Source organism: Chionomys nivalis, chromosome 17 (genome assembly GCF_950005125.1).
Source record: "Chionomys nivalis chromosome 17, mChiNiv1.1, whole genome shotgun sequence".
Taxonomy (NCBI): Eukaryota; Metazoa; Chordata; class Mammalia; order Rodentia; family Cricetidae; genus Chionomys; species Chionomys nivalis.
In genome coordinates this window covers 7,600,957-7,614,839 of record NC_080102.1, presented here as the reverse complement: position 1 = coordinate 7,614,839, position 13,883 = coordinate 7,600,957, and the positions used below count along the sequence as shown (strand labels likewise).

The following is a 13,883-nucleotide window of genomic DNA, read 5'->3' as shown; positions in this document are numbered from 1 at the left end:
TATTGACTTCTGACTGGCTTCCCAACATCTACATTCTATTGTGTCATTAATAAGTATTTATTAACTAATTCTAGCTAGCATTCTTTTTACCTATATGACACTCTTATTTTTGTTCTCTGTGTGTGGGGGAACAATTTCCATAAAAATCCAAGTTCCAACTGTTAACAAAATTAACAAGTGTTGATAAATCCTGTAAGCGCTTGTGTACTTTCTATGGGTCAGATGTTTTGTTTTCGCATCAGTAAATCAAGGCATGGCACTTTGCATAAAATCACATGAACTAATAGGACTGCAAGGAAGAACTTGTCGTTTGGTCTTATAACTATGCACTGTGTGTATGGCCATTCCACAATAAAGGACCATGCATTAGCTTGTCTTCTAAACTGAAGAAAATAAAACCCCTAAGTCTACCACAGCATGTTTCTTCTAATCTTTTCTTCCATGCACATTGCCTCTTCTCTTTTAATCTCAATTTTCTTTCCCTTTCCTTTTATCCTTTCTTCTTTCTTTTCTTCTTTCCCATTCTTTCTGTGCTTTGAGATTGTGTCTCACTCTGCGAGCTAGACTAACCTTGGAACTTACTTTGTAGCCCACAATGGCCTTAAACTAATGCATCTGCCCTGATCTCCTAAAACCTGGCCCACAGGTGAGAACCCTCATCCTGCTGGGGTTCTCAACTTTCCAGCCCAATAAATTAAAGTGTTTGTGAAGCTTTTTGAAGCTTAATAATTATTTTCTAGCTTGGTACTTTTTTACAAAGATCTGCTTTAACAGTATGGATTTTTGTTTGCATGCATGTATGTGCACTATGTGAGTGTCTGGTGCCTGCAGAAGTCAAAAGAATGTAACAGGCACAAGATAGCTGGAGTTACGTGTGGTTGTGAACCACATGTGGATGCTGGGAACCAAACCTAGCTTATCTACAAAAGCAGCAAGGGCTCTTACCCATGGAGCATCACTCCAGCTGTCGCTCTACTTCTATGCCTACATTTCTATTTTATGGGTGTTGAATTACTTGATAAACAATTGGATTTTATGTCTCTAATAAATAGTTAAGAGTTTCTGTCAGTTTAGGGATTAAAGTGACCTTTAACTTCTCAGAAAAGTTTGCTATTTCAAAACACGGTTTAAAAACAAATATACAATCATCAGCACAACAATAAATTCTACTTTCAAAATAACAGATTAATTGTGGAGTTGAAAAGACGCTGTGCTCAGTGGAGTGCAAAGAAAACAATTCTGTAATGAGAATCAGAGCTGTGCAGGCTCTAGAGAAATCTGGGTTCATTGTCTATAAAACCAACAGGAATATACTAGCCATGGTTATGCAGAAAAACAGAGTTGTGTTGCTTGCTATGGTAATTACATTGAAATCAATGCATACCATGTGGCATGGTGGACAAGCCAGGACAATGTGTTTTGGCCATGTTTACCTCCTCTCCCACAACTCTTCTGAGATCCACTTCCCTTCCCTACCCAACCAACATTTTCTTTAAAAAAATCCTTCGAGATTAACATGTGCTGCCCAAATATTCTTGAATGCCTTGTCTTCTGCTGGAGGATGGTGTACTCATCAGGGAAGTCCCTCTTCCTCTCTCCACAGCTAACAACTGTCAAAAACCTCATAGATACTAGAAGTGGAGGTTTGTACCCCATTTCCCTGTCCATGACTGAATTTGATTCACCTTTGGCTTGCACAAGTTTTGTATGTGGTGTCCCAACCATTGTGAGTTCATATGAACAGCTGTTTTGCTGTGTCCAGATGTTTCCGTGTAGTCAACCACTGTGTCTGGGTTTTAACATTCTTTCCATCCCTCTTGCACAATGATCCTTGACACTTGATGAGTGGTGATGGTGGTGGTGGGGGTGGGGGGGTAGTGGGGGGAATGGGAATGGTGGGAGGTGGTAGTGGGGGTGGTGATGGTGGTAGTAGGGTGGTGGTGGTGGATCGGTGGTGTTAGTGGGGTGTTGGTGGTTGTATTCCTTTAAAGCTGAGATCTCTACAGTCTGCTTTATTATGCACCTTGGTCAGTGTGGCTCAGTGCATTAATCACCATCAAATGATGGTTGAGAGATTCATTGATTTATGGATATATAAATGAGCAACTAGGAGTCTATTGAGTATTATGTTCATTTTTCTTCATAATAGGCTTCCTCCTAGTGTCTACGACATGTCTGGATATATTCAAAGCCTGGTAATAGTTCATGGATGGGTTTCATCTCATGGAACAGGACTTGAATCCAATCAGAAAGTGGTTGTTACTTCCATTATGTTCATGTAACTGTTGCAAGATGGACATGGCTTGCCAGGCCAGTCTGGCTATAATTACTACTCTTCTCCTCCAGTAGCTTGTATAGCTCCTTCCAGTACTATGAAAACTGACTAGTAAGGATGACGTTTCCAAGTTTCCACCAGTAGCATTTCGCTATATTCTATGGCTCGCGTATATGGACAAACACTTGATTTGTACTTATAAAACCAAGATATGTGGAAAAGAAGGACCCCAAATAGGAATATATAGGTATAATTTAGCTGTATCTTAGGCAGATCACTGATAATATTTATATCTGAATATCTTATCTTTGTGTGAGAAAATACTCTCATCAGAAATATTGAATAAACTTATGTTGTACCCGGTAAATAAATTTAGCCATACAAATGTGAGGCTTTTTAAATTCAACTTATTTTGATGTGAAGAATTGAGAGTTGTATCAGTGGTTCAGAGCACTGGATGTCTTCTAGAGGACGCAGGTTTGATTTCCAGCATCCACACTGCAGCACAACTATCTGAAGATTCATTTCCAGATGATCTGAGAAACTCTTCTGGACTCTGTGGACACAAGGCACGTACTTGGTGCATAAACATGCATAATTTTTAAATATTATAATAATATAATCTATATTGACATCTATTCCATTATCTTAGTAGCTTCCTTTGTGGTTTACTATTTATTTATTCATTATATGGATTCAGAATCTAAACCAGAGCCACTCATTGCATTGGTCATAACTCTCTGAATACTTCATAACTAGAAAATATTCAAAAATTAATGTAAATTAGTAAAATATTAATAGTATTCATAGAAAACTGATATTATTAAAGACGTCATAATTTTTTCCAGGACATTTTTTTTTATTGATTATTGTTCCTGATTAGATTTAACTATATTTAACTATATTTAGACAAATAATTTGAACATTTCACATTCTCTGACACTCAAACCTATTAAAGGTTCATCTGTTCCATAATTGGTTGGACTGCTAAATGATTTATGAAAAATCAAAGTTCATAAAATTTATTAAACTAATAATTTTTTAAATGATTTTAGCTTTGGTTCTCCTCTTGCTAGCGTTTTGAATGTTTGTAATGCATCATTGGACATTATTGTTTTATGTTATTATAAGTAAAAAGTATGATTTATTATTTTAAAACCAATTTAATTGTGCTACTACTTTCAGGACAGAACAACTGAATAAAAATTTTCTAACTTTAATGTAAAAACACATCATTTTAAACCATATATGTTGTAGGATTATTTTCTATCAGATCTTGAGAAAGTTTTAAAGATCTGAACTTAATTTTTGTTTTAGGTTTCTTGTTTGGGCATAATTAGTAAATCTTATAGCATTACAGATAGTAAAATGAGCCACTCTGCACATCATAGAAAACTTGAATTACTTAAATCTGAGGATAGTTTATATCACTTTATAATGCTCCTTTAATCATGATATGGCTATGCCTCCTATAATTCATGTAGGTGGATATTTACTTTTGTTATTTCCATGTTTGTGGGCTTTGAGTGGTACTTAGATCAGAACTGAGTGACTAATGTCTATCATAAACTTTGCCTGGAAAGACTCTACATTAACAGATGAGTAAAATCTGAGAATATTGAGAAAATTTTGGGAAAGGAATTGAAATGATTTGGCCACTAAAACACACTTTTTGCGCAAGTTTTATTTTTGATTGGGACCTGTTTTGGGAAGCGGTTTGTTGTAATGCTTTAAATACTGCACTGGGAACGCAGAGACGTGAACTCCAGACTTGGATCTGCAGTTGCTTTTCTGAATGACCTTGGACATGTTGCTTCACTTTTGCAAAGCTCAGATCCTCGGGAGTAAAATGAGGAGGTAAAGCTGAAGTTCATTCCAAATCTACAAAACAAATTCATACGAACTGTAAAGAAGCCTCCTGAGCTTCGCATCCGAATCTGAGCCCTGCATTTTCGGAGGTATTGGAAAACTTGCTCTCCCCACCCCCCTTTTTGTGAAATGTTTCTCATTTCTCTGATCTTTGGGACTACGTGGCCCTATGGTCCTGGCTGGAACCAGTAGCAGATGTTTTGAAATACTAAGAAAGTTATTTCTGCAGAACTCCACTGCTCTCTTACATATCCAGCACAGGTTTCCAAACTGAACTTTCAAGTAGTTTTATTTGAATTTACAAAGCATCTCTGTACCTTTTACCTCTCTCTTAAAACAGAGTCCTACTATATATTCCAGACTGGCCTTGAACTTGTGAACCTCCTTATCTCAGTCTCTTTTGTGCTATGATTGCAGGAATATGGCACCATACCTGAGTAAAAATAGTTTCTCCCATTTAATAGAAGTCATCACTCTGTTTAATCTGTTGCTTTTGTTGTGATTATTTTCTAAAACCAAGAGATAAGAGACTTAATGAATGGAATTTGCATTATAAGCTCCTTGCGTGAGATGAAATGTTTCTGAGGTGCAACCATTTTGGAGGATGGGAGATGATATGGATAAGAAAGAGCCACGCAAGCAAGAAAATGCCACAAACACCAACAAAAACAGCATGGCATGAGTAGGGGGCCATGCACTATTTGGGGAGGTTGGGAAGGCTCACCAGGAGTAGCTTAAATGAACCAAATAAGGGAAAAGAGTTGACGATAGAGGTACTAGCAGATATGAAGGTTTAGGAGTTACATTGATGGTGGCGGATGGGGTCTCTTTTAACAGTGAACACACAGCAGTCGCTGGTTCTCAGAGTCTGGTGCTGCCACGAGTTTCTGCATTAGCTGTTTGCTGCAAAGAGATTTGCTGCTCAAGACTTGGAGCAGCACTAGTTTATAGACATAAAGGCAAAATTGTTCATATCAGTTTAGCAAAACATGGATATTAAGCCCAGCCCTGTGTCTAGGACTTCCTGTGCCACGTGTCTTTGACTAGGTTCACAATACTAGGCATGAGTTGCTTTCAACAGAGCAGGCCTCAGATCCAATCTGAAATTAGTTATTTTTTTTTTAATGAAATGTAGACTTTCATCCCCAGGAAGTCACTAAAATTTCACATGCATATATTTTTTTGGGTTTTTTTTTTTTTTGGATTTTCAAGACAGGGTTTCTCCGTAGCTTTTTGGTTCCAGTCCTGGAACTAGCTGTTGTAGACCATGCTGGCCTTGAACTCACAGAGATCTGCCTGCCTCTGCCTCGTGAGTGCTGGGATTAAAGGAGTTCACCACCACCGCCCAGCCCACATGCATATATTTGTGATTTAGCTCAACACCCAAGTCCCTGGCTAAGAAACTGATTTAGATTATAGTTGGGTACTAGAGATAAGAGAGTCATTCTGCTGAGATTAATACAGATGAGGCATGCTGGAGCAAGCTGAGGAAGACTGGGAAAGGCTTCCTGAGGAAATCCCCCATGCCTCCTGAAATGTGAGGATGTGTGTGAGAGAGGCAAATATGAAAGATGGTGGCAGTGGAGGAGGGAGCTTGGGATTCCGGTAAGAATGAAGTATGTAGATAGGAAAGAGCACGCTTCATTTAGAGACAGCCACCATCTCCAAAGTGGGGGTTCATTCTGCCACAGATAACAGAAGACCATAATCCATGCTCAAGACCTGGGAATTATACTAATTGTAAAGAGAAGTAAACACAGGGATGGTTTTGGTCAGCAGAAGAATCTGCGTATACACACTGGGTTCTTAATTGCAGACCTTGTTGTAACATTCCATCAAGCACAAAAAGAGAAGGAATTCTCCCCCTGCAGCAAACCTCACACAATGCCTTTCAATGATTTTTAGCATCTTAATCACTCGACTATGTCCTCAGTCTAGAAGATGCTGGGAAGGAATTTTCTTACTGTTCTCTAAATGGAAATAACTATGAGACTATATCTGCTTCCCTTGGACTTTTGTACTGCAAAACACCAATTGAGATATCAGATTTTACCATGTTCCAAGTTATTTTCCAGTCAAAGAAAAAGAAACCTTAAATTCTTTGAGATGGCAATTGACCTGAGGTTTTAGGCACCAAAAGAGGGATTTTGTCAATCACATAAACCCTCACAAAAACTGAATGTCAGGATTTTATGCCACATCATACATCTTGATGATCCAATTTTGTGATGATTTACTAGAAAAAGAAAGATGCACTAGAAGAAATGTTTTGCTTTCTTTGTAGTTTGAATTGTAACAGAAAATTTTAATTGCATTTTCCTAAACTTTGTAAAATAGGATTTTATTTCTTTAGACTCCCAAAGATCCCTTTCCCTCTTTCTCTTCTCTGTCTCTCTGTTCCTCTCTTCTCTGTCTCTGTTTCCAGTGTGTGTGTGTGCATGCGTGTGTGTGCATGTGTGCTAAAGTACAGTACAACCTCATCACTACACAAAGAAAATCAAAGATAATAATATTTGATGTCAGTATTTTCTTTGAAAGAATATATGACCATCATCTTTGAAACCAGGCAAGCCTCTGACTGTCCCTAAGAAACACTGAGAATTGACTTTTGCTGGGATATTCAAAGAAATTGCTTGTCTTCATATTTTTAGTATCAAAACCTCAAAAAGAAGTCCTGGATAGTTGATTAATTAATTTGATTGGAGTCTTAAGTGATAGTAGAGAGACTCAAAGCTTATCATCCAAACCTAATAGATAAAGAAGAAGTAGTACATGATGGATACTGAAAGTAAATACCAAAAGGACCAGCAGTAATAAGACCAGAGTTTCAATGCTTAGCATCATTGGGGCTAAGGATTTGGGGATTCTGGAAGCCCTAACAGTGCAGAGCTCTGGAACTTCAATTTACGGAGCTTGTCTGCCCTCCTACCCCCACGATAGCGCACTTTCTACCACAGGTGTGCAAAGATAAATAACATGCTTAACTCAAGACATCTGAGTCTTGCAAAAGAAAGCACCTTCTTAGTATAAATAGTGTAATTTTTCAACAAGATTTATAGTGGCTATCTTTTCAGGAAGTAGGCATGAGAATTAAAGGACAGGTTAGCTAGAGGACCTTTCTCCGGTTTCCAGAGTCCTTCATGAGTAAAGAAAGAAAATAAGTAAAAGTGTTCTAGACTCAAAAAACGAAGCACTCCGTAAGACAGAAAAGGAAACATAAGAGTTTTTAAAGGGCTGGAACTTTGATTAAGGAATAGATGTTTGAATGAATCTTCTTCAGCTCCTGTATATGAAAACGCTGACCTTAAATGAGGTCATCCACTCTTCAGTTGCTTGTTCTTTGAGCCTAGTATTTCATTGACTCTTTCAAATAATGTAAAACTGTGTGGACCTGGGGAAACGGATCCTTTCCGTCCTTGACTTCTCCACCTTCTGCCTTCAGGGTTGTGTTAATGGGCCAAGTTTCTATCTCACTATATTTACAAATTTAATCCCAGACACTTGCCTATCAAGGCATATTTGTTTAATTTCGATGCAGTCATTCACCTAACTCACGTTTCCTGAGGTAGTGTGAGACACAGTCTCTTTGGAAGCTGTTGACTTGTTTACTTCTTTACTTATTCCCTGGCTATGGAGAGAAGAAGGAAACAATGCCTTCATCGGTGACTTCACTGGCAGGGTTTTTCTTTCAATTGGTACTTATTTTTTACTGCACTACTTATATGTGCCTGATCCTCATTTCTCTCTGGTTTCTATAACTGATCTCCTAACTTAACTCTTAACTAATCAAAGTACCGAATATCAGCTGTTTTCATCTTCCTACTCACACACTCTTTCCTTCCCAATCTTCTTTTCAGTTTTTGCTTCTTACAGATTTGTGTTTGTGGATGTTGGTCATCATCAGACGACTACCTCTCCCGGACATTTATTCACTGACAAGTTCATGGGTTTTCTTATCATTATATCACAAATGCAGAGATAGGCTTTTGGGAACATGTAACTGCTCTTGTTGCCTTTGGAGACTGTGGTAAAACACCATTTCTCCAACGCACAAGAAAGTGCTGCAGAAGGCTTATGGAGCCTTCTCCAGCACAGGGGACTATCCCAAGATTCAACACCAACAAATTAAACTTCCATTCTTTAACGAACAGTATGAAGCTGTTGAAACAGATTCACAAATTCAACGCCTGGGTTCCAATGGGAATTACTCAGTTGAATGGGCACTTGTATGTGATCTATGTCCCTTCATAAAACTTGATGCTTTCATCTCTCATTTGGGCTTAAGTAGTCATTTTAGTGGGGTGTTCTATGAGTTATTTTCTTAAGTCTTTCTTTATTGGAAGCCATAGGAAAAAATTTATACTCATTAAAGCAATACCCAAATACAATGTGAACAGATTCTTAATATTGGCTAAAGGTCAAATCATGAAAAAATAATGCCCTTGGGCCTTGAATTCTAAAAGATAATTATTTTATTAGAGTTAGGTTGTTATAGCATATAGACCATCTCTTGAGATGACTAAAATTTAAGCTCCAAACAATTTGAAACCTTAGTTCATACTGATTCAATAAATAGTTATTGAAAGTTTATTATGTGTGTAGGTTATAAGAGTTCATAAAGAGCTAAAAATTTCCAGTCTAGTCAAGCAAATGAGGCGCATATATAACGAATCATATTACATTAGGAAAGGTAAGTAATTCTTCAATGTTTTGATAGTTTAACGAAAAGAGGGGGTGTGGACTGTCTCAGTCAGAAAAGTGTTTGTGTGCGTGGGTGTGGACCCGATATCAGATCCACATCATCCATGTGGAGGTGCTTCAGTAAATCTCTGATTGTGTATTATGTTAAACCAGTAATGGACCTTGGCCACAGCATCAGTGACATGGCTCTATGGTGAAACTTTGTCTGATGGAGTCACTACTAACAGGCTCTGAAGAAATACTGGTGTGGGGTGGTGGAAGTGATGTCATCCGCATATTTTTCAAGTAACTGTAAGAATGACAAATCACTTTCCTAGGCTGGCAGGAGAGAGACCTTGAAACAAAAATAAAAATGTGCTCAGCTTGTGAGTACCTAAGACCTTAAGGTCGATATCTCAGACCACATCTATCACTTCAGATTCAAGGGCAACCTCCAATTTGTCATACACACCACTTACTTTCCTTTGAACAACGAAAAAGACTCTTGGCATCCTAAAAACAAGCTGCAAAAGTGGAAGAACTGGAAGTCTTTTTAGTAGATGAAATTTGTGAGAAATGTGAGAAGCAAGGTTTATGGAACTGAGACGCCTGTTAGGGAAACCTGCTCTTCCATAATAGAGCGTACTGTGCATTCATTGAGAATTGCAGTTGCTTCATCCTTCCACTTGCTGAGATTTCTGTATGAGAAATTTAGAAATATAGAAATTTCTGTATTTCTCCTACAGATAACTGGAGAACTGTGACAAATTTCAGTTGTATACCCATTGGATGCATTTTCCCAATACATAATAACTGGAGAAAGCCCAAATGCTGATATATTTTACAGCATTAGCACTGTTGTACTCACAGACATTCTTTCTCCATTCAAATCTGATTGTCTCCTTTGGCGCATCTTTCTTTGTTGTTGAATACCCCACTTCTACCCTTTCCTGTGTCCTTATTCCTCTTTCCCTAAATGTTTTGCTGTGGAATTATATTTTAGTTTAGCCCCCTAACATCATCTTTCATGCCTGTCACCCCCCAGCCCCCAGCTTATGAAGAACAAGTGCTTAGGATTCCCATGGAGTTGTCTTAGAAGAAGCGTCATACCTACTAGTGCACAGTTTAGGCTCCATTTCACCAGAATCAACTGCAAAGAGAGTCTTGACTTTTACTTGGTAAAACAAAGGTCCAATTGTAACATCTTAGCTGAATGGTGGAAGGCAGAAGTACTTCTTTATACATAAGGATTCAAAAACTTGGCCACGCCTACAATTCAAAAGAACAGTCTATAATTTTCTAAGTCTCAATTCAAATAAGTTTCCTTATATAATTACAAAAATTCTTGGCATTAGTGTGTGGCCATTCTTTGTGGAGCTGTAGCAAATAGTCACCTGCGGATGTTGACTTTGGGTCAACAAAGGTGACTCTATTGCCTGTGTAAGAATGAACATAGATTGAGTCCCTGGAAAGAGGCTATACCTTGACCTGGGTTTCTCTAGGATTGGTGTACGATGACACAGATTCACAGCTGTCTTTATTTCTTTTTTAAAAATGTTGAGAAAATGTTAATTTATGAAATTTTACTTCTGTCTCCCAATGTAAGAGAATGGGTATCAAAGCAAGTATCTCTTCTCACATCATTAAACTGCCCCTCTGTGACATACTAAGACATAGCCATGGAGGAGAGGAGACCCTCACGGGGTACATTACTAATGCATCTTGTTTTGTTCAGGGACAAATCTATTATACTCAAAATACTGGTCTCATCTACTTCTTAAAATACTTTGCACGAGTGTATTATGATGTGTTCATGAGTGTTTATGTGTGTGAGTATGGGCATGAATATGTGGAGATCAGAAGGCAACCTTGGGTGTTAGTCCCCACCTTCCATCATGTTTGAGACAATATATTTTCATTCATTTCTGTCTATAACAGAAAGGAAATATGTAGTGTACAATGTCATTTCAATTTTCATTCATACATAATGAGAAATGACTTTGAAAGATGCAAATTGGACAATGGTGTTTCATTCTAAAGAAAGAAACAAAGAGCTGGAGAGTTGACTCAATGGTTAAGAGCATTAGCTGTTCATGCAGAAGACCTGGGCTTGATTCCCAACACCCAAATGTTGGTTCAGAACTTTGAGTAACTCCATTTATAGTGATCTAATGCTCGCTTCTCATCTCCTCAAGCACCAGACACCAATGCAGGGCTGCAGACATGCATGCAAGCAAAACACTCACGCTCATAAGATAAAAACAAATCTTTAAAGGAGAGAAGGGAAACAAGAAAGAGAGAGGAATATTGCTGTGACCAATCGCTGTTAGAAATTCTTATAAAAGGATGTATTTAGACATTAGAAATACACTTACATAGAAAATATCTCATATTGGGAAAGGAGAAACAAGGGAAAAGACTAAACCTTCGTTATATGAAGAATAGGAATTGGGTTTCTTTCTTTCCTGCATTAGCATGTGGAGCATTTATCCTGCCTCTCAGAGTCTGAAAACAGAAACTGTGACCATTCAGTGTTAGAAGAGCAGGATCAGGAAACTCTGTATGCTTTTCCGAACTGGAAATTCTGTTAGTCTCTGACACCAGCAAGACTAAATGAGATTTAACTGGACATTTGAAAATCTGGATTAAAATCAACAGACAAACAAAAGCAAAAGAACAAAAAAAACCTCTCCAAATATGATACGGTACTTATTATTATTCCCTAAAACAAAAATTAGTAAACATCACTAAATAATAAAATATTACATCATACATATATCTAGGTGCAACCACAAGTCAGATGTGATTATATATCTTCAAATTTTATTTGACCTTATTTTACTACTGTTTAGTATCCTGCCAGAGCTGGTGTAGATCCTAGGAGACTCTTCTACATGCAGATATTCACCACCTTTGACCATGTGTGGGTACTATTCACAGACACTTTGGACGTTGCTAAATGTTGTTGGTGAGAATCCACATTGCTAGAGAGGAAGGGAGACAGCCACAAGTACCAAACTGGCTATGCTGAGCACTGTAGCATAGATGCTCAGAGCCCCAAGGAAGGAATTAAAAAATCTGGGCAGGCTCTCATGGCCCCAGAAGTGAAAAGGGCGAGAAGAAAGAAGATAACCACCAGATAGGAAGCTGCACCAGACGCCTTCTGTGATTTCCCATGGTTCCCATGTGTAATCCTTAGATGGTCTACAAATCTTTAGTTATCGATTAGATGATCTTGAAAATTCAATTTTTGGAGGCGTGTTGGCCAGGCCTGTATTAAAGGATCTGAGGGTTTGCTGTACACACATCATTAGAAAGCCCTTGATCTAAGTTATTGAAAAATGCATGTAAGAAATGTTTCTAGAGAGTAATTTGGGGTTTTTTACATAGAGTCAGTTTTAAGATTAGGCAGCTACTGAGATTTTGAACACAGTTTTTGTTAAGTCATTAGAAATAAATAGCTCAGATACAAAAGTGTGGCATGTGGCCTAAGTGGAAAGGCCTAACTAAGGAGTCGTAGGAAGAGAGACACACAGTGTGTGCTCAACAAACATTTGTTTTGAAGGTACTGTTACATGTTGGGGTTACCTTTGTCATTCCTATGAGCTCTACTGAACAAGTGAGTTGCATTCATATTAAAAATGTTTAAGCCGGGCGGTGGTGGCACACGCCTTTAATCCCAGCACTTGGGAGGCAGAGGCAGGCGGATCTCTGTGAGTTCGAGACCAGCCTGGTCTACAGAGCTAGTTCCAGGACAGTCTCCAAATCCACAGAGAAACCCTGTCTCGAAAAACAAAAAAAAATAAAATAAATAAATAAATAAAATAAAATAAAAATGTTTATCATGCTATCTGTATGAGGTGTTAATGAAATAGTCTGCTGCATTGTGTTCTAAGGGGGGGTTCGATTTAAAAACAACTGTAAGAATAAATTTTATTTCTTTTTGTGGGTCCCGCATTATCAGAGAAACACATGGGTTTTTGTATGCATAGCAAAATAAACCCCAAGCTTGGGCCACAGAGAGGTTTACCAACTCATAATTTAGAGCCTGTGCCCCCCCACACACACACATCTATAATCTCTATCCCTCTCACCCTACTTTCTCTCTCTCTCTCTCTCTCTCTCTCTCTCTCTCTCTCTCTCTCTCTCTCTCTCTCTCCTTCTTTTATCTTTTGACTTTTGATTCAGAAAGTGATTTGTTGGACGGGCTGAGCTCAAAGAAAGGAGGAAGGAGAGGTTAAACAGCTAACAGATTGCCGTCTAGGTTACGTTTTGTTCTGCCAAGCAGCTGATCTTTCGCTCTCTTTAACTGCAGGTTATATTTAAAGGGTCACACGGGGACAGCAGGCAAACAGAGCAGCCTGATCCTTCACGGCGCTGATTTCAGCACGAAGGATGCCGACAATGACAACTGTATGTGCAAATGTGCCCTCATGCTCACGGGAGGTAAGTCCCAACGGCCTTACCCTGAGCTGCCTTTTGTTGGTTTGAAGTGTGTGGTTTCTTATGACTGCGAAAGGGGTTTGAACTACTGGTCAGGAAACTGAAGAGCAAGTCCCCAGAGATCACTGAATTCTGCACAGGGATTTATCTGTTATCCTGCAAGCCATTGCTGGCATACCTAAAAGCTTGTCCCCCCCTTCATCTGTGATGGCAATGGCCTAAGCTTCATTCTGAGTGAATTCTGATTGTTTGAAGCACCAGGTACTTTGCCTTTAAACTAATCTAGGTATATAGTGGTATAGTGGTATATAGAACATTACTTCTTTCCAAACGCTTTATAATTATCACAGTCAATCTTATAAGAAAGGCAATGTTGTTTTTTGTACCATCCAAGTCTTTTTAAGCATTTTGAGTGTTTCAAAGAGAAACTCCAATTTGCTTCTAAAATAACTGCAACTTTTATCACACTTAATAATCACTTTTTTACCCAAAAAAGAGCAGAGGTTTTTTCTCATTCGCAGAGGCTCTGGTAGGCAAAGTGGCTCCTCCTAGATCCAAATATGTTCTTTTTTCTTATATTTTCTGTTTCTCTTTTTATTGCAAGTTGAACTGATTT

General features: G+C 38.3%; 1 protein-coding gene across 2 annotated transcripts in view; it reads left to right on the top strand.

The window, feature by feature from the left end:
* Angpt1 (angiopoietin 1) overlaps nucleotides 1-13,883 on the top strand; it is a 225,509-nt gene that overhangs the window by 198,156 nt on the left and 13,470 nt on the right. For both annotated transcript variants that reach the window (XM_057792663.1, XM_057792662.1), the window contains exon 8: nucleotides 13,140-13,270. In XM_057792663.1, coding sequence (XP_057648646.1) covers nucleotides 13,140-13,270 — 131 coding nt within the window. The remainder of the gene's footprint in view (nucleotides 1-13,139; nucleotides 13,271-13,883) is intronic.